General features: G+C 58.3%; 8 protein-coding genes across 8 annotated transcripts; 3 read left to right on the top strand and 5 right to left on the bottom strand.

Annotated features, from left to right (window-relative positions):
• Positions 1 to 777: 777 nt before the first annotated feature.
• JDV02_002060 (Nitronate monooxygenase) lies at positions 778 to 1,912 on the top strand (the record flags this gene model as incomplete). Its single annotated transcript, XM_047983045.1, has 1 exon — positions 778 to 1,912. The coding sequence occupies exon 1, from the start codon at positions 830 to 832 to the stop codon at positions 1,910 to 1,912; it is 1,083 nt and encodes a 360-aa protein (XP_047839015.1). The 5' UTR covers positions 778 to 829.
• An 801-nt stretch (positions 1,913 to 2,713) lies between these two features.
• Positions 2,714 to 3,742, bottom strand: JDV02_002059 (uncharacterized protein; the record flags this gene model as incomplete). Its single annotated transcript, XM_047983044.1, has 1 exon — positions 2,714 to 3,742. One exon carries the CDS (start codon positions 3,740 to 3,742, stop codon positions 2,714 to 2,716), a length of 1,029 nt encoding a protein of 342 aa, XP_047839014.1.
• A 275-nt stretch (positions 3,743 to 4,017) lies between these two features.
• JDV02_002058 (uncharacterized protein) lies at positions 4,018 to 5,883 on the bottom strand (the record flags this gene model as incomplete). Its single annotated transcript, XM_047983043.1, has 6 exons — positions 4,018 to 4,355; positions 4,417 to 4,744; positions 4,819 to 5,290; positions 5,345 to 5,509; positions 5,608 to 5,641; positions 5,709 to 5,883. 6 exons carry the CDS (start codon positions 5,881 to 5,883, stop codon positions 4,018 to 4,020), a joined length of 1,512 nt encoding a protein of 503 aa, XP_047839013.1.
• Positions 5,884 to 6,909: 1,026 nt separating this feature from the next.
• JDV02_002057 (uncharacterized protein) lies at positions 6,910 to 8,247 on the bottom strand (the record flags this gene model as incomplete). Its single annotated transcript, XM_047983042.1, has 3 exons — positions 8,158 to 8,247; positions 7,881 to 8,101; positions 6,910 to 7,767 (listed from the first exon to the last, which is right to left on the bottom strand). The coding sequence occupies exons 2-3, from the start codon at positions 7,965 to 7,967 to the stop codon at positions 6,910 to 6,912; spliced, it is 945 nt and encodes a 314-aa protein (XP_047839012.1). The 5' UTR covers positions 7,968 to 8,101; positions 8,158 to 8,247.
• Positions 8,248 to 9,851: 1,604 nt separating this feature from the next.
• On the top strand, positions 9,852 to 13,503 carry PMC1_2 (plasma membrane calcium). The gene is made up of 3 exons (XM_047983041.1): positions 9,852 to 12,635; positions 12,712 to 13,094; positions 13,155 to 13,503. The coding sequence occupies exons 1-3, from the start codon at positions 10,155 to 10,157 to the stop codon at positions 13,471 to 13,473; spliced, it is 3,183 nt and encodes a 1,060-aa protein (XP_047839011.1). The 5' UTR covers positions 9,852 to 10,154; the 3' UTR covers positions 13,474 to 13,503.
• Positions 13,422 to 15,520, bottom strand: VCX1_4 (Calcium/proton exchanger CAX-like). Its single transcript, XM_047983040.1, has 5 exons — positions 15,443 to 15,520; positions 14,747 to 15,336; positions 14,596 to 14,679; positions 13,797 to 14,530; positions 13,422 to 13,736 (listed from the first exon to the last, which is right to left on the bottom strand). The coding sequence occupies exons 2-5, from the start codon at positions 15,188 to 15,190 to the stop codon at positions 13,598 to 13,600; spliced, it is 1,401 nt and encodes a 466-aa protein (XP_047839010.1). The 5' UTR covers positions 15,191 to 15,336; positions 15,443 to 15,520; the 3' UTR covers positions 13,422 to 13,597.
• A 237-nt stretch (positions 15,521 to 15,757) lies between these two features.
• VCX1_3 (Calcium/proton exchanger CAX-like) lies at positions 15,758 to 18,802 on the top strand. The gene is made up of 4 exons (XM_047983039.1): positions 15,758 to 16,477; positions 16,555 to 17,450; positions 17,540 to 17,809; positions 17,874 to 18,802. Exons 1-3 carry the CDS (start codon positions 16,028 to 16,030, stop codon positions 17,589 to 17,591), a joined length of 1,398 nt encoding a protein of 465 aa, XP_047839009.1. The 5' UTR covers positions 15,758 to 16,027; the 3' UTR covers positions 17,592 to 17,809; positions 17,874 to 18,802.
• On the bottom strand, positions 17,382 to 19,474 carry VCX1_2 (Calcium/proton exchanger CAX-like). Its single transcript, XM_047983038.1, has 5 exons — positions 18,810 to 19,474; positions 18,662 to 18,745; positions 18,289 to 18,601; positions 17,784 to 18,018; positions 17,382 to 17,726 (listed from the first exon to the last, which is right to left on the bottom strand). The coding sequence occupies exons 1-5, from the start codon at positions 19,134 to 19,136 to the stop codon at positions 17,681 to 17,683; spliced, it is 1,005 nt and encodes a 334-aa protein (XP_047839008.1). The 5' UTR covers positions 19,137 to 19,474; the 3' UTR covers positions 17,382 to 17,680.
• Positions 19,475 to 19,488: the final 14 nt, after the last annotated feature.

The following is a 19,488-nucleotide window of genomic DNA, read 5'->3' as shown; positions in this document are numbered from 1 at the left end:
GGCCCTCCAGGAACAGAGGGCCTATGCCTTTTATAAAAAATCACAGAGCTCGCAAAACACCTTACGGAGCCCTCCATTACCGATCGTGATTCACATAAGCCCGGGAGCCATCATGAGAGGAAATGGCCACCGCTCTGCACTTGCCGAACGTCATCAGACTATATACACTTGAAAACTCCGCATTCCAGCAACTGTAGGGATCTTGGGGCATCTGAACTGACGGTATACGTATGACTTGTCAGCCGCCATACTGAAACTGAGCAAACATATCATAAGAGCTCATCTCATCCACTTCCCACGGCGGAACCCATCCTGCCCGAAGGCGTTTGCAAACCATGTCTCGACCCTTCTGCCCCATCGAGTTCTGAAGGAACCAAGCATATCGGGATAGATAGTTTGAAATGAGACTTTCCTCCAACGTCTGCGTCAATCTCATCACCACGTACTTTATGGTCATGCTATCTACGGGCGTGTCGCAGTCTGCCACTTACAAGGCACGTCCGGCGACACGCGTGATGTACAATGTAGCGTGGAGAACCTCGGGGAACAGAACAAGAGAACTGCCAGAAGCACCTCTTTTGCTCATAAAATGAAGTCTCATAGCAGCATAGGGGGTCAAGTGTAGTGAGATGCATTGGCGCGACATGAATACTTGCATCGCTTTCTGAGGGTAGTCGCATGTCGTCCGACATCATCGGAGGGAGCCCAATTAGTCAGCGCAGTTGCGTCACTGTAATCATCCTCGGCTCAGGACTGCCATCCCCCAAGCCGCAGACCAATCCATCGCATCTTTCACATTGCCGAGGATTTCTCACGCTTCAGACCCATCATGCCTGCCATGGGCCCCGGAGACTTGAGGCGAGTTCTGGCCAAGGCGTATCCGTGGGTTCAGTCGCCATTCATCGTCGGGGCGCCCATGCGCGTTCTCTCTGGGCCGAACCTTGCAGTCGCCGTTTCCAAGGCCGGCGGCCTCGGATTCATCGGTCCGACTCTCAAGGCGGGAGACCTCAAGGCGGACCTCGCAAAAGCTGCTGATCTGATACGATCTTCACACTTGGCCTCGGAAGGCATCCATCGCGATCGCGCCATCCTCCCCATTGGCGTCGGCTTCCAGACATGGAACAGTGACATTAAAGACTCGCTCGCGGCGCTTGAGAAGCACCAGCCTTGCGCCGTGTGGCTCTTTGCTCCTCGCCATGGACAAGTCGAGTTGGATGAGTGGGTTGGCAGCATTCGTCAAGCGTCGCCGGGAACCAAGATCTGGATCCAGGTCGGCACTCTACGCGAAGCGACCGATGCCGCCGGCAGCCAGTCTCCGCCAGACGTTCTCGTGATTCAGGGCGCCGAGGCCGGTGGGCACGGAAGGGCAAAGGACGGAATGGGCACCTTTACTCTTTTCCCAGAAATTGCCGACGCGACTCGCGAATCCGGCATCCCTCTCGTCGCTGCCGGAGGCATCATCGACGGCCGCGGCGTCGCAGCGGCTCTGAGTCTCGGAGCTTCGGGAGTGGCAATGGGGACGCGCATGCTCGCGTCAACAGAAGCTCGCATCAGCAAAGGGTACCAGGACGAGATAGTCCGCGCCGCGGATGGCGCGACATCGACGGTTCGCACGCAGCTCTACAACCACTTGCGGGGCACATTTGGATGGCCCGAGCAATATTCGCCGCGCGGCGTCATCAACAGAAGTTGGATAGAACACCAGGAGGGCGTTCCATTCGATGAGCTCAAGAAGCGACACGACCAGGCCGCGGGTACCGGCGACGCGGGATGGGGGCCAGACGGCAGACTGGCCACTTATGCCGGGGCTGCGGTAGGGCTCGTGCGCAGTGTGGACGACGCCGCCACGATAGTTGACGGTGTCAGACGGGAGGCAAGGGACATTATCAAGTCACTTCATAGCGGTCTCTAGATCCCGTCAGCGACGTTAGGAACTGACGCTCTTGCCATGGTGCACCCCGCCACGTGGCCTGGCTGGCCCGCATCGCAGCAGGCAGTACGAAGCATTTTGCGCGCACAGCGAGCGGCGTGCCTGGCCGAACACGGGTGTAGGCGCAGTGCGAACCACTGGGGCCGACGGTTTGCCAGCGACGTCGTTTGGCGAATGCGAAGCATTGCCATACCTAATCCCGTGTCAACGAACCTCCAGCCCTCCAGCACATGTTCAGCTTCGGCCAATATGGTTCGAGCTGCCCCTGACTGAAGGCATGTTGTGATGAGCTTGGCGTCCATTCGCTTGCAGATAAAACCCTGCACGCCAATGAGGAACGCGAAAGGCGACTCACCGCTTGTCTGGTAATCAGGCATGGTATTTCCTCCAGTGAAGGCGAATTTGCTATTCGAACGGCTGCAGCGTGCCGCGGAGCTCCAACGGGGTAAAGAGCACAACCGGGAAATTTGCAAACTCCGTCCAGAGCGCGTGATAAAGGCAACGTAACGGGGCTTACGTACCCTACCAAGCGGCTTCACCTCGTGAGTCCTGGTTTGAGATGAATCATCCGATGGGCTCGTAGAACACGGGTTGGTACGGGTTTGACGTCGATGAGCTTGTCATTGAAAGCGCGTCGGAGGTCTGGTGCGAAGTGAAGGATCGTTTCGATATTTCAGCAGGGCATGCACCCCCCCATTGTAATAATACCTTGTATCATAAATGCTGAGTCCTTGTTTAAGGCGAGCTATCTGCCCATCAACTACGCAACGCCCCCATGTGCAGTCAGGAAAGTGTATCCATGATCCGGGCCAGGCCTTGCATGTCACCCTCCAGCGTCCCGGCCTTGTCCTTGTCGACCCAGCCAACGGTATAGCTGCCACCAAAGTCAATGATCCAAGCATCGTCATTCTCATCGATCAGGACATTTGCGGCCTTTGCATCCCCCCAGATGATGCCCCGTTCATGCAGCTGTTTCAGCGTATAGGTGATTTGGTCAGCCCAACGCCTCCTCAGCTCGGCCGAAGCCTCCTCCGCGAGCGATCGAGACAGGACTTCTTTCTTCTTTATCCAGGTGAATAGCATTCCCGCCGCGCCATCTTCAGTTCGCACAACGCCTTGGAGGCGACAGACGAGTGCATCTGGCGGCAGCTCTGCCATGGCAATTGCCCTCAACGACTCGAGCTCCTTCGCGGCGCCTCTTTTACCGAATGATGTGTTGAAACGCTTGAAGAAGCAGGTGACCTGGTGATCTTGGGCACCAACTACGACTTTAGTAGGCGGTTTGATGAGGATCAGATCATCGTCAGGGTGGTCGTAGCAGATCTCGACATCGGATGGGTTGTATGACTGCGTCCATTGCTCTAAGCTGTCGATCAAGGAACTGTCCAAAGCAACAAGACGGCCTTTACAGCCGTGGTCTTCGTGATGAACTGTAAATGGTCGGAGCTCATCATGCGAAGCAGCCAAGCGGCAATCGTGCGAGACGGGAAACAAGTATTCTGACAAAGTCGGCCGCCCACGAGGTAGCGTGAGGGGAATTGAAGCCTGCTGCAATACCAGGGGTCGGAAGGCATCCGCTAGCCACTCAAGCGCATCGTCCATGTAAAAGTCGTCTATTTCCTCTTCGCCAGAACGTAAGAGATGGAGGCATCGAAAGTATTGCTGGGTGACTTGAGGGGACTCGTGAAAGTCAGAAGGAAGTATTGTGCAATAGAAGGCCCTTCCATTGTTAGTCCGAATGACAAAGTCACAATCATCTTCCGTTTCGTGTATTTGCCACACAGTGAGATCGTATTGTGGAAGTCGTCCCATGTTGGTTGTGGAGATTAATGATGTTTGTTGTTGAGGGAGGCAGGCAGGTGGTTGCTGGCTGTCCCTGGCCTTTATATGTGCACCGATTTGGGTCGCGATCAGCGACAGCTGGCCAATGACCCAGCCCTACCTCCTGCACACAGAAGCAACATCGTCAGAACCCGCGTCCCAGTGCGGCTGTGCTCTCCCGCCGCCCTGCACCACAGCCATCAAAAATGTACAGTGAACCAAGCACCCCAAGTCTTCTTCATCCAATTCAACGCCGCCGCCTGGCTTTACAAGACATATCTAAACAAGCTCCCGTAATTCTCCACCGCCACCTCCGCGCCGGGTTTCTCCCCCGGAACATGCGACCCCGTCATCCTCGCCCTCTGCTCCTCCACGGTGCCGTACTGCCGGTCAAGCTTCTTGTTCTCCCACACGAGGCAGGTTCGCAGCGTAATCACGAGAAACGTGGTGAAGAACATGAAGCCGGCACAAATGGACTGGCCTTTTACGAAGAAGGGGCCTTCTTTTTGCGGATACATGCGGGTACCGAGAAGTGGTCCGCACTGGCCGATGATGTTGAGGAGGACGATGCCCGCACCGCGACGCGTGTCGCTGCCTTGGTTGTCTGTTGCCTCGCGTGTCAGTGACGAGAAGTACATGCCTGGACGTCCTGTCAGATAACGTACTGAGGACCCAGGGGAGAATATTCGCAATGGCGGGGAATATGCCTCCCGCAGCAAGAAACACGCCAAAGTATCGCCCCCCCACGGACTTGACAGTGGCGAGCAGGATGTAGCCGACGCCTCCGACGGAAGTGAGAATGATGAGCATAAGCGCTCGCTGCTGCGTCCGGTCCGCAATGTAAGGGGTGATGATGGTGACGAGGAACGACAAAAAGAATGGTGGCGCCGTCAGCCCTTGTGCTGCTTCTCGCGTAAAGCCCATCTCGCTCAGAATGGTAGGCAGGAAGACGGGGAGCGAAGCGAAGCTAACATTGCAGCTAAAGTACATGAGCTGGTATCATCAATGTCAGCGACAAACACGTCCTTCGTACCCCGGTCGAAGTGAGGTTCGGGAAGCGAACATACCGCAGTGAGCCACGCCTTGTAGTCGAGCAGACCCCTGAAGAAGTCGGGCCAGTCGACGCCGCCGATGCGGGTGCCGGCGCCTGCCTGACGGACGCTCCGCGCCTTGGCGACGCGCTGCTCGTCCTCGGTGAGAAACTTTGCCTTTTCCGGCGAGTCCGGCAGGTAATAGTACGCGACGGTTGCCATGAGGATGGTGGGCAGGCCCTCCACGAGGAACAAGACGCGCCACTTGGCGATGCTCGGGCTGCCAGAGGTGATGCCAAAGGCCAGCGCGCCCGAAAAGGTGTTTGCGAGCGGCGCCGCGGCCAGGAAGATGCCGCAGCGGAGGCCGAGCTCGTGGCGCAGGTAGAAGAAGGAGAGCAGGTACGGTATGCCAGGGCCGTAGCCGGCCTCGGCGGCGCCCATGAGGAAGCGCAGGGCCATTTCCGCCCCCCAAGAGTGGACGACCGCTTGCACGGTCGACACGAGGCCCCTGGAAGGTTAGCATGGGGGGGCTATCACAGCTGGTAACGCGAGAGACGCTTACCAGGCAAGGACCGTAATGGCTGCCCACCGATGCGGCGGAATGACTTTCCACATGATGGCTTGAAACTCAAAGACGATATATGGGATGTAAAAGATGGTGAGCAGCCAGTCGTAGCGATCGCCAACGAGGTGTAGATCCTCGCTCATGCCGGCAATGCGTGCGTTTCTATGTTTCGCGCATTGACATCAGCCCAACAGACCAGCCCGTCGGGAATTATTCCCGTGACTTCAGATTTCTTCACCAGCCTGCCTGGGACAACATACCCGATATTAGAGCGGTCGAGAAAGGCAAGCAGATCTAGAACTTTGTCAGTCGTCGCCCATGCAGACGACGGGGGCGGCGGCGGCGGCCGAGCGGCACGTACAGAGGGCCATGACGAGGGGCACGACTCGCGTGTCGACCTTGCGCACCACGCGCTTCTCGATGGCCGGGTCGATGACATACTGCGATGAGGCGGCCGCGAAATCACCCTCGATCTGGCTGCTATCGACCTTTTCCGAGGGGGGCTCGGGTGGAGGCAGGCTCGCGTCCTCGGCCATGGTGTTTGGTGTGCTGGTGGTATCATGCGTGGTGTGCCTTGGTGTTGTATATACAGGACAAGACCGAGTCCGCGGATCAGTGCCGTTGGCCAATATACTGTTCGATCTGGGGAAGTATGGCTATGGTGAAACCGAACTGGCAAGCGATGACCACGAATCCCTGCTGCGTCCTCCCGGGGAGACAAAGGGTCTGGCGGTGGCGGGTGTTCCCCTTTTCAACTCCTCCTCAAATCAAGGTGGTATTCCCGAGTTGGTTGCACTACTGATGGCTAAAAGTATCGTCCACGGAGTAGGCTAATCCCAGTTTCGGTTAGTGAGATCGCGGGTGCCGTGCCGGTGCCGATCTTCACCATAGAGATTCAAAGCCCGGGGGAGCTTGTCATCTTGTCCAGCGCCTCGTAGTTACCGTTGCGTAGTGTCTCCAGTTCTTCCGCAGCTCTTCCCCCACCCTCGGGGCTCAGACTATCCCCCGACCCCCCGCCTCCCCCGCTCCTTGTTTGTGATTTTTTGTTTCGTCCTTCCAGTACGCCCAGCGCGCCTCGAAATACCGAATGCGCGCCCGGCCTGGACGGACTCAATGGCAATTCATGCAGTAAGCTCACGTATAAGCCAGCCGCTAGAGCGCCAAATGACTGTACCTCGTTGTTCAAACTTCGAGCCTAGAAGACGCCCCTTTCGGGCGCGGGCGATTTCCAACCGACAGGGCTTTCGCTGGCGGTGCCTCCGACGCCACTGACCACCAACACAGGTGTCAAGCACGTGTGGCTGATGCTAAATTTGCTTGACGAAAATGGCAAGCCTGGGGGTAGTTAGGTGATTCGGAAGCCCGGATGGCAGCCACTGTTACTGTTTGTGTGTACACTTATGAGATACAAGCTTTCAGATCCGTTCCGAGCCATAAGCATTGTAGGTCTGTACATGAAGAAGTACGTGGTCATCGTGTTCGGAGAAAAGATTGGCGACTAGCCAAGGTATGTTCCGACTCCGCGGGAAGCACAGCGCTGCCGTCCTCTCACCCTCGCACCTCTAGGCGCACTTGAAGCAAGCCATGTCGTACCACCAGAACGGCGTATCCTCATTGTCGGCCCTTCCATTGGCCCCGCCCTCGAGCTCACAGACGTTGTTCCACCCTCGCGCCGGGTCGCCGTAGATGAAGGCCTTGCACGCGGGCTTTGCCCTGCAGCTGTTTGCGCAGGCCTCGACGCTGGCACCGTCGCCGCGCCCTACGACGGGCGCCTTGACGGGGTCGCGCCAGCCGCGACGAGCGCAGTCGGCACCCGCGGGGGGGTTCGGGTCGAGCACCAGACCCCCCGCGCAGGGGCGGCCAACCGTCGCCGTGACCGTCTCGGTGCGGGTGGCCGTGGCGGAGACAGTGATGGTGGCGTGCGCGGTGATGTGCACGGTCGCCGTGGCGGAGACGGTCCGCGTCGAGGTCACGGTGGGCGCCGGCGCCGTGACGGTCGTGCGCGTGGCCGAGGCGCAAAGGCAGGCGCTGCTGTACGCGGCGGCGTCGGCGCACGAGGATGCGTAGGCGGGAACGTTGGTCGGGACGATGGTGGTCTCGCCCGCGCCCTTGCCGGGATCGCTGTTGTTGTTGTCGCGGCGCCCACGGGCGGGAGAGTTGTTGTTCTTGTTGCTGTTCTTCTCCGCAGCCGTGACGGTGACAGTACTCGTCTGGACGACGGTGCTGACCGTGGTGGTGACGGAGTCGGTGACGGTGGCGACAACGTCGGTCACCGTGGCCGGCGTCACCGTCTGCGTGACCCAGTCGGTGACGGCGGCGGGCACGACGGTGGTCCGCAGGAACGACTCGCAGTCTCGGATGCGAGACGTCAGGACCGGCTGGCCGAAGCGCGTTGCGCTGACTTGCCTGTAGCAGTTGTCCTGCCGGATCCAAGTGTTATTAGTACATAGCGGCGTTGGCGACTTTGTCCGTCTGATCTGAAACGACCGCACGAAGTAGTAGCCGAGAATAATAACAGGCTCATAGTACATACCGCATTGCAAGCCGAAAGCGCCGCTGCAAGTCCGAGACCGCCGTGGGCCAACAGCACGCTCGCAGCTGTCACTGTGCTTCTCCTCATTGGGATGACGGCTCAGAGAATACAACGGCAAGCCCACAGAGGGTGTAATGGCTTGTTTCACCGAAACAACAGCCAAGGTTGTCTGTCGTAGCTGTTGAACAATGTCGAGAAGTGTATTCCGGGTGCTCCTTTGACTGCAGGCAGGACTCTGTAAGTCGCACGACACCGCATCTATATACGAAGTACGAACGGGGTTTGCACGATGGCGCCCGCCTTGGCTCACGATGGCCTGCATCGACCCCTCATCCTGCCGGTGCAGGTTGAGTCGAGTCTAGCCTGGGCATTCAGCCTCGAAGACCAGGGTCCTGGCCCGCGCATATCGCGAGCGGTGGTGCTACCCGGTTCGTTGATGCGAGGCGACCTGCGTAAACCTAGGCCCGCAAAGGTCAAGAGCATGAGTCTTGTGGCGTGCCCTTTGTTGTACCCTTGCTGTGAGGCATGGCCATTGACTGGGCCCAGGCAGCGTGGTGGAAGTCAACTTGATTGAGACTTGTCAATTTCGAGCTTAATTGTTAACTAGTCACACTGGCCGGTGCCGCTACGTAACAGGCAAGGGCGGGTCTGCTGAATCTTGCAGAACGATATCAACTTTGACCCTCAACAGTTTGATGGCTGGCAGATGACGGACTTGTTCCTGTATCTGAACTCTTCGGTAAGAATGACATTGCAAGCGTCCTTGCAGCTCGCATAGTAACCGCCGACAGGCGTTCTGGCCCCACGTGGACGTGGACGACTCTATGATGTGGACGTCGATGGGGTATTGAGGGAGTATTTGTGCGCCGTGGTTTGGCAATACTAAGCTTGGAAGGCGAGATGGCGGCGTTCTCAGCCTAACAAGTCCCGAGGAAACATGACGAGCCGAGGTTTGCTCGTCAGAAAGGGCCAGGGGAAAATGAAATGCCAAAGTTGCGAACGTGCGTCCTCACTTCTGCACATGTCGCAGTTGCAGCATTTTTGCTTCCCACGAATACCTATAGCTTATTACCTCGCTTGCGAGCCCGTTGGAATTGAAACATTCAAGCCCCAGCGCGCCAGCCTGGTACCACACATACTTAGTAAATTACCGTCGATCCTCCACGTGTAGTCTGGGCGCCGTTGCACTTGAGACTGGAACCTCACAGTGGGCTGTAACTACGTACCCGGTACCTCCCAGGACATGAACCGGGAATTTGCTTGCCGGGAGGCGCACGAACGTTTCCCCATTCCCTTTCAGCGGCAGCATGGTGGACGGGATGAGGGGGGTCACTCCAGTGCCAGAGCAACGGGCTGGAGGGGGCAGTGCAGCGCGCGACCCGTTTTTTCAATGCGAGCCAAACATCGTGTGAGCGTTGATGGCGGTCCAGGCAGCGATGCGCAACGGCTTTGGAAGGGGGGAGCAACGCGTGTGGGGGTGGCTCGGCCGTGCCTAGTGACACTCGCGGGCGGCTCCAGCAAGAAAAGAACCTTGAGACGCCTTGCAAATTGTGCCAGTGGAGGATGCTGATTGAATGATCGAGAAGCCAACCGGACAGCAGCATTGATGGTTCAAATGAAAGACGGCAAAGCAGAGGCTGTGACGGCCAGGGTTTTTCTAGTTTCCTTGGGCAGTGCCAACGGCTAGCTCAGTGCCTGAGATATGGTCTTGGCCGCCACCATTTAGGGACCTAGGTAGGTACTAAGGAAGAGTGGCTCACAGAGCAGGTACCTACTCGTACCTGCAAAGGTGCTCACCTGTCAGTGAGAGCCCAGCACCTCCACCCCAGGCAGGCAAAGGTTTCAGCGGGCATCAATCAATCAGACCCGCAGACGCGCGGGACCAGGAAGCACCGCCACAACGTGCCGTGCCGACATCTTGATGAGCTGCTGCTGCTGCTGCTGCTGCTGCGCCTTCATCCGTGAGTGAGCCGTGACACACTCACACACATACAATATCTCTGCCAACGCCGCCCGCCAACCCCAAACGACAAACCGCGGGAATGGCCTTCCTTGGGATGCTGCCCCGACTGACCGCCCGACAGCCCCTGAGAGGGTGACATGCATTATACTCAAGCTCCATGCCCCCCGCGCGCAAGTCCCGCGAACCGACCATCACCGCCGCCGCCGCCTCATAGTCCTCGGCGCGTGCCTCGACGCGACTGGACCGCATGGGTTGACTTGACTGGCTGACACTGCTGCAAGGGTGCTACACCTGTTGTAGAGTTGAGCTCGATGGCCGGCAGCCCAGGTGGTGCGCTGCTGTCTCCCGAGCAACTGAGCAAACTTCACAACCCCAAGAACATCTTGGCCTTGTGCGAGCTCGGCGGGCTTGCGGGCTTGGAGAAGGGGCTGAGAACAGACCTCCAGTCCGGACTGAATGATGGCGAGACCAAGATCCCTTGGCCAGTCGCTAGTGATGCCACCACCACCACCACGACCGCCGAGGGCAAGGCTGGGCATCCGTTGGCAACCAGCCGCTCCCTACTGGGAGGCTCTTCGCCGGATGCCCCGTTTTCCGAGCGGAAGCGCATCTTCCTCGACAACCACCTGCCCATCAAGAAGCAGCCAAACATGCTGCAGCTTCTGTGGGCAGCGTACAACGATCCTGTCCTCTTCCTGCTGACGGCTGCCGCCATCGTCTCTCTCGCCATCGGCCTGTACCAGGCCCTGGGCACGCCTCACAAACCAGGAGAGCCCAGCGTCGAGTGGGTAGAGGGCGTCGCCATCCTCGTCGCCGTCGTGGTCATTGTGCTCGTGGGGTCCATGAATGACTGGGAGAAGCAGCGCCAGTTCCGCAAGCTCAACAAGAAGCAACTGCAGAGGGACGTCCACGTCATCCGCTCGGGCACCTCGCATCTGACTCCCATATCAGCCGTGTTGGTGGGGGATGTCGTCCACCTTGGGCCCGGCGACATCATACCGGCAGATGGCGTCTTGATCACTGGCTTCAGCGTCATGTGCGACGAGTCCTCGGTGACGGGCGAAGGGGAGCTAGTCCACAAGGTTCCGGGTGACGAGGCCTTCAACGCGGCCGGGGCCAAAAAGGGGCCATGGGACCCGCGCGTCTTCCGCCATGACCCCTTTGTCCTCTCCGGGACCAAGGTGCTTGACGGCGTCGGCACCTTTGTCGTTACGGCAACGGGCCTCAATTCGACGTACGGCAAGGTCCTCGCGTCGCTTCGGGACGACCCTGAACCCACGCCTCTGCAGGTTCGGCTCACCACTGTCGCCAAGTACATTGCGTATGCTGGCGGTGCCATTGCCTTGGTCCTGTTCGCTGCCCTGTTCATCAAGTTTCTGGTGCAGCTACCTCACAACATGGAAACGCCAGCAGACAAGGGCAGGGAGTTTGTCGACATTGTCATCATCACTCTCACTGTGCTCGTCATAGCCGTGCCTGAAGGCCTTCCACTCGCCGTCACACTATCCCTGGCGTTTGCGTCAATGAGGATGCTCAAGGACCAGAACCTCGTTCGCCATCTCCGCGCCTGCGAGACCATGGGCAACGCTACAAATATCTGCTCTGACAAGACTGGCACGCTGACGCAGAATCGAATGGAGGTCGCAACATGCTTGGTCGGCCCCAGCCTGCATTTTGGTGCTCCACCCGTCATTTCGCCTGCCGCGGCGTCGGTGATGGCAGGCCCAGGCTCCGATAATGCCAGCCTCAAGCAAGTCGCTGCCACGCTCGCCCCTGACGTCAGGGGTCTGCTAAGGCAGTCCATTGCTGTAAACTCGGTCGCCTTTGAGAAAGACCTCGGCGCGTCTTTTATCGGGTCCAATACCGAATCGGCTCTACTGGACTTTGCGCGAACCCATTTGGGCATGTACAGGACTGTCAAGGAGGAACGGGCAGAAGCGGACACCACGCAGGTGATTCCATTCAACGCTATGCGACAATGTATGGCCACTGTTATCAGACTCCCAGGTTCCAAGTCCAGGTGCCGGGTTCTCATCAAGGGCGCCTCGGAAGTTCTCTTGGCCAAGTGCTCGCAGACCATCCACAACCCTATGGAGAGCCATCAAGTTACCCAGCAGAGTGAGCAGACACGGCAGACAGTCACCGACACCATCGAGCGCTATGCCCGCGGCGCTCTTCGAACCGTTTGTCTAGCGTATCGGGACCTGGACTTGCCCGAGGATGGCGAAGCTGGCAGCATCAAGACGGCCTTCGCTCTCAATGATCTACTGCAAGATCTAGTCTTTGTGGCTGTTTTCGGCATCGAGGATCTCCTCCGGCCTGGCGTCCCGGAGGCTGTAGAGACCTGCCAGCGGGCTGGCGTCACTGTCCGCATGGTTACGGGGGACAGCATCCAAACCGCCATAGCCATTGCAAAGCAGTGCGGGATACTGGCCGAGAATGGGACCGACATTTGCCTGGAAGGCGCAGAGTTCAGGTCAATGGGCGAGGACGAACTGCGGCGCGTTGTGCCGAACCTCAAGGTCCTCGCCCGGTCAAGTCCCCTGGATAAGCAGACGTTGGTTGCCCAGCTCCAAAAGGCCGGAGAGATCGTCGCCGTAACTGGCGATGGCACAAACGACGCCGCAGCCCTTAGCACCGCGGACATTAGTTTCTCGATGGGTGGAACCACCGGGACTGAAATTGCCCGTGAGGCGTCGTCCATTGTCCTCATGAACGACGATTTTACATGTATCACAAAGGCCATCATGTGGGGGCGAGGCGTCACGGACTCGGTTCGCAAGTTCCTGCAGGTACGTCAGACAGCATGAATACGCCATAGCCGCGGGCTCCTTGAGGCGTACATATACCATGCTAACTCGGATGCAGTTCCAAGTGACCATCACCATCACGTCGGTTCTCCTGACCTTGATCTCCTCGATTGCGGACCCGAACGAGCAGTCCATCCTCACGCCGGTGCAGCTCATGTGGATCAACCTTTTCCAAGACACCATGGCCGCGCTGGCGCTCGCAACGGACGTCCCGAGGCCGAGACTGCTAAACCGGAAGCCCGAGGCGAGACTAGCGTCCTTGATCACCGTCGCGATGTGGAAGACCATCATAGGCCAGTCCATCTACCAGTTGGCCGTGACGCTAGTGTTATACTTTGGCGGGGCTAGTATTCTAAACTACCATACCGACGATGAGCAACAGCAGCTCCAAACCCTTGTGTTCAACACCTTTGTTTGGCTGCAGGTGTTCAACATGTACAAGTACGTGTCTGCTTCTAGTGCACTCGCTATATGGCCTTTACTGACGCAGAAGGGTCATAGTAATCGACAGTACGACAACACACTCAACGTGTTCGAGGGCGTACTTCGAAACTGGTTGTTCGTAGCCGTCAGCAGCATCATGATCGGGGCCCAGGTCCTCATCATCTTTGTTGGCGGGGCTGCCTTCTCCGTGGTGCCACTCAATGGTCCCCAGTGGGCCATTTCGCTGGTACTGGGCGTCATTACCTTGCCCATTGGATTTCTGACGCGACTACTGCCGGACGAGCCGTTTGGCAGGCTGGGGAGGTTCTTGATGGGACTCTGCAAGCCTTTGGTGCCGCGGCGTTGGCGTCGGCAAGAAACGAGCTCAGAAGAGTAGTATGCATGTAAAAAAAATTCTATACCAGCGCTATTCGCTAGTTTGCTCGTCTGTGCTTTGTACAGGTCTCGTCGCCATGGATATTTTCATGGAGAGCGTACCAAGATTTGGCACGCGAGAGAGCTCAAGATTTTCCACTGGCCACAGCAGCACTGTGCACCGCCGCCAACACGGTATCCTTTGCCAAAACAGCACGATGGTCAATGGTTGCGGTCACCGCTGCGCCGGGGTGCACGAAGAAGGCAATGCCTATGATGACGTATCTGTACGGAGTTGGCTCAGTCAGTTGACGGTTGCAGCGAGGTTAATCAAAATGAACTCACGTGGCGACGAGGAGGAGGCCCTCGAAATAGTTTGTCTCGCCGCCCCGCAACAGGCAGCTGACGACGAGAGTCGACAGAGTCAGGATGATTGTTTCAAACGTGTCAAATTGCAGGGACATGTTCTTGCCGATGATCCAGCCCACGATGACAAGGAACGGGACAACGAAGAGCGATATCTGCAGCGTGCTGCCGACGATGACCGAAACGGCCAGGTTGATCCTGTTTGTCCTGGACCACTGTATCGTGCCGACGAAGCAGCCGAGGTTGCCTACGATGGGTACGATGATCAAGCCGATGAAGCTGCGGCTTACGCCGAGCGTCTCGACGAAGCCGTCGATGCTGTCGACGAGGCGGTCCGAGCAAGCGCCTACCCCTAGCGTGGAGAGAATCAGGACGACGCAACTCGACAGGGGGTGCAGCTTGTCCTGCGGCTCGTCGTCTTCTTCTTCTTCTTCGATGAACAGATGTGCGTGGGAGACGGACTGAAAATATAGGTATACGATGTAGAAGGCGAGGAGGATGAGGGACGTGAAGCGTGATAGGGCCAGCACGTAGCTGCTGGGGTTGCTGTCGATCATAGCCGGGGATTCTGCCTCGACGATGTCGAGAGCGGAGGGCATGATGAGGGAGGCGCACGAGATGATCATTAGCGACGTGAGAATCCCACCAATGTCGGCGTTGATTTCAACTGCTCTCTTGCCGAGACCGGCCAGGAGGAACGACGTGCCGAGGATCTATTCGCGTGGTCAATGGGGAATAAATCAAATGGGGTAGCGAGGATTGCTTCCGCACACCGTACCAGCATAATGGACGATAGAATGCTCCCAATCATGCTTGACTGGACGATGGCGACTTCTCCTTCTCTCAGAGCACTTATACCAACCTACATAGCATGCGCTTAGCTTCAAGTCCCAAGATGTTTGGCGGCAACAATACAAATAAATACATACAATCATCTCCACGGCATTGCCAAACGTGGCATTGATCAAGCCGCCCGCGACGGACCCGACGGCGGCGGCGAGCTGCTCCGTCGCAAAGGTGAGGATGGACGCGAGCGGCAGCATGGCGAGGAAGTTGAGGACGAAGACGGCGGCCTCGGGCCAGCCCCAACCACCGGCCATGAGGCCGAGCGGCACGCAGACGAGCAAGACATTGGTGCCGCTGCAGAAGAGAGTCGCCCTGAAGGCGCGCCAGGCTTCCTGGCCGGCGCGCACCAGGAGTGGCCGGCGCGGCTTCATGAGCTCATGGCGCTGCTGAGCTTCGTTGAGCAACGGGGTGGTCTCGCTGGCGGCGGCGGCGGCGGCCGCGGTGATGTCTCCATACGTCGTCGTCGTCGTCGTCGTATGCTCGTGGGGCGGCGCGTCGTTGCCGCTGCTGCTACTACTGCGACTCATGATGGCGGCGGCGGGCAGTCAGTGGTGGTGCGAGTCGAGCACCAGAGGCAGAAAGGGCCCCCTTGGACGCTGCGCTTGCGTGTTGTTCAGGTGGTGGCGCGATAATAATTTTGGCGTCGCTCCATTTACCTTGGTCTTAGCTAGTACTGTACCGAATTTCTTAGTAGTTCCAAAGCGAGCGGCATTGGCATGGCATGGCATGGGCATTGACGCAGCGTACAAAGGTCAACGTCAAGGCGAGGGTATACCTACTAACTTGCTCACTCGTAACATAACCCGTTAGTACTCTCACTTCGCACCCACCCACCACCACAGCTGCGGCGGGATGGGTGGATTGGTGCTGCGGATGCAGGCCGAACGAAACATGCGTCTCATTCATCAGAGCGGGTGTCACGGCAGGCGTCCGGGAAACATATGCCGGCCCGTCCAATGAGAAAGCCATGTCATAGTGGGCGGCCGAAACAGCACAACTCGTTCCTTCGCTGCACAGCCTCAATGCACACGGGGCGGCGACTTTTGGTTCGGTTTGATACCCTGGCTGGCTGGCTGGCTTGCCTCCTCCAAGGGGGGGACCGCCAAGTGACAGGATGGATGGCTTTGACGTCGGTTCAACACAGTATCGTCGTGTGTATCGTGTAGTTCGTTCCGTCGTACTCCATACCTTGGGCTACTAACTTAGTTACTACCCACCGAGAGGGAGAAATCCCCAAAGCGTGGGAGGGGGGCCAAGTAGGGCTGAACTTGGCATCTCGGTGTGAGGGACTGACTGTATGCGCGCGCCCAGACGGACAGACGCTCGACTGTCTACGAGTCAACTCCTCCAGTGGCCGCGCGAGTATGAGCTCCGGCCCAGCGGCTTTCCGTCGCCGCCTGCAACAAATCAAGACGTCCTCGTCCGCATCATCCATCGGCATGACTCCAGACGCCGTGTCCTCGGACAGCGACATCCAGCCAGAGTCGGGGTTTGGGCAGCCCTCCTCCTCCTCCATGCGGCGGACGCGAGACCATGGAGCGCGGCCGCTGGCTCGCTCCGACACCTATCGCCAGCTGACAATCATGATCAACAACAGCCACGTTGGTCTGACCAAGGCGCTGCTCCTTCTCGTGCCCGTCGCCATCGCGGCGGACCTGCTGCGCCTGTCTCCCGTGGCCGTCTTCGCCCTCAACCTCTTGGCCGTGGTGCCTCTGGCTGCCATGAGCATCTACAGCATCCTGGCGCTAACTAGGAATGCCGGTGCCCTGGGCGGCCTGCCCCGGGCCGTCTTTGGCAATGCAACCGAGTTGACTGTATGGACGACCTTGTCGCTGTCATCTGGATGCGACCAGATGGACGGACCACTTGCCGCTGACAATGGAACCACTAGCTTAGCATTGTCGCCATTTACCATGGCAAGACGCAGCTCGTGCTCGCGATTGCAACCGGCACTGCGGCCTATTACTCGCTCCTTGTGCTAGGCGCCAGTTTCTTGCACGCCAGCTACGGCAAGACGGACGTCCCCTTCAGCAAAACCAAGTCAGGCGTCCTGTCTTCGCTCGTCATGGCCACGGCCTTTTGCCTGACCATCCCGACCGCCATGTCCCTGGCAACAGACGAGGAGGACAAGTCAAGGACGAATCCTCCTGCTGCTGCTGTCGACGGATACGCCCTCCACCTCTCGCGCATCATCGCCGTGGTCCTCTTCTTCCTCTTCATGACCTACCTCACATTCCGGTTCCTCACGCACAAGCAGCTCTTCCCCAGGAACACCAGCGCGGTGCACGCCAACCCAGATAGCCGCACCAACTCAGTGCTGGACATGAACCCGGCCGGCTCGGCATCGTCGCTGGCTCTCGCCGCCGGCTTCGCGGGGAGCGCCGTCTGCACGGCCGCGTGCGCCAACTCGCTGCTGCGCAGCATGAGCTCAGCGACGCGAGCGCTGCATACGACGGAGGCGTTTACAGGGTTCGTGATCCTGCCGCTGGTGGCGAGCCTCGCCAAGTCTGTGACCATCTGCCAGCACGCGCGGTCCGACGGCACGCCCGCACCGGGGCAGATGGGCCGGCTCGACTTCGCAATCCGGTCTGCTATGACAAACGTCTTGGACACGTTGCTCTTCGTCATGCCCCTGCTTGTGCTGCTGGGCTGGATCATGGGGCGGCCCATGGCTCTCCAGTTAGACCTCTTCGAGGCCGTCGTGTTCTTGTTAGCGGTCCTCATCATGACGTACCTTGTACAGCATGGCAAGACGACCTACTTTGAAGGCTTCATGCTCATAGGAACGTACGTCGTCCTGCACCCTTTTCAATTCTCGCCATCGGCCTAGGATGGTTCAACCGGCCTTTTGACTAACAGCCACCGTGACTATCAAGATACGTTTCTATCGTCGTTGCATTCTATGTTCGCCCCGAACCGATTGCATAATCATCCTTCGCCAGAAACTCGGTTAAAATGACACGCTCTATATTCAAGATTTCCGGGACCAAATCGCTGCATGGCGTGGCGCCCGCATCTCAATTGTTTGGCTCGGTAAAGAAGGCCATGGTGATGACGGCGTAGCTAGTGTTGGTTTTAGCGACGGTGCAATAAAACAGAGGGTGCGGCTTAGCTCCTTACGCGCAGAGGAACATGACGCCGTGAAGGTACGTGTACTGTTTGTCGTGCAACACTTGGTTCACAAGGACGACGGCGAATAACAAGACATAGGTCTGCGATACCTCGAAGTTGAGATCAAGCGGCGGGCCCATGACCCAGCTGACGACGATAAGGACGGGGAGGACAAAAAGGGCAATCTGTAGGATGCTGCCAATGATGACTCCGATAGCAAAGTCGATCCTCTGTTTCTGTGAGGCTGCCAGCACTTGCGTCAGCTCCGGGGCGTTGCTCGCCAAGGGGATAACGAAGAGCGCTACGAAGGTCTTGGTGATGCCCAAGGCCTGCGTCGTCCCATCGAGGCTTTCCATGAAGGAGTGCGTGCATTTTCCGATGAGCAGGCTCGAGATGAGGAGGACGGCCCCCGCCGTGTACGCCGTGCCGCTTGACGGTGCGTCATCCTGCTCGTCGTGGGCGAGGCTGCGCTCGCTGCCTGGCCGCGCAGGGTTGTCCACAGTAGGGAGCTCACCATGTCCGCGGATGGGTTCGTACTCTTCGACTCCGTCGTCGTGGCCGGTGAATAGGGCAGAATGCGTCTTGAGCTGGAAGTAGAGATATGCCGCGTAGATTGTGAGTAGGACGACGACGGTTGCGCGGCTAAAGGAGAGGATCTTTTTGCTGATATCAACGCCCGAGTTGGGTAAAGTCGCAGTGAGAGCTGTGGGAAGAGCCAGTGCCATGGCGGCAAGGAGCATGAGCGAGGACAGCGAGTCAACCATGGCAGAGTTGACGCAGACGACCCCCTTTGCGCGCGCGGCAACGACAATACAGAAGCCTTGGACCTGGATGGCGTCTGTCAGCGCGGGCTCACTGGTGACAGTAGTAGGTAGGCTGCGTCGGACCAGCAAGATGTCAGATAGAATGCTTCCTAGCATCATGGACTGTGCAACTTGGAGCTCGTCATGGGCGATGGCCATTATTCCAACCTGGCAGCTGATGATTAGCGTATCCGAGCCGCGTACCCGCACAACCGTCTGCCAGAGCACATACGATCAGTTCAACCGTGTTACCACATGTCGCGTTCACCAGGCCGCCAACCAAATCTCCTAGGTGGTCGCCAATCATGTCTGAGGCATCGGACACGAGACCCGAGAGCGGGATGATGGCGAGGAAGTTGAAGCTCGCGATGGCCACGTCGTTCCACCCAAAGGCGGCGGCCGCAAACCCCAACGGCACAAATAGGAGCAAGACATTGACGCTGAGGCAAAAGTCCCTAAGCAGCCCTGGGAGCCGATGCAGTCGCAGCAGTGCATGTCCGTAGGTGCCTGGGCCCGCACGCTCGACGAAGCCGCCAGCGAGGGACGCCGACTCCGACATGATAGGCCCCGAGGCGGCTTCTCGGCACGGCACCTAGCGTCTCTTGTTGGTTCGGCAGGTAGTGGCGACAACGAGTGCTCGTGTGATGGGCTCCCGGCTGAGATGAGGGACTGCGAAAGGCTCGGAGCAGGCGCTGGGCAGCATTCGAGGCGTCGTTTTGCTGGGGTCACATGTCCAGGCTAGAGCAGAGACAAGAGGCACGAGCTAGATGGAAGGCTGCGATGTGGTGCCGCAGACTGGCGTGGAGGGGGGATGGCGAGGGCGCGCTGCCAGAGACACACTTGTCCAGCGTAATGCAATGCAGTGCTAAATAACGGTAATTGTGTTTTCCGTGTTTGCGTATCAGTGTCGT

The sequence above is a fragment of the Purpureocillium takamizusanense genome, chromosome 2 (genome assembly GCF_022605165.1).
Source record: "Purpureocillium takamizusanense chromosome 2, complete sequence".
Lineage (NCBI taxonomy): Eukaryota > Fungi > Ascomycota > Sordariomycetes > Hypocreales > Ophiocordycipitaceae > Purpureocillium > Purpureocillium takamizusanense.
This window is presented reverse-complemented; position numbering and strand designations above follow the sequence as displayed.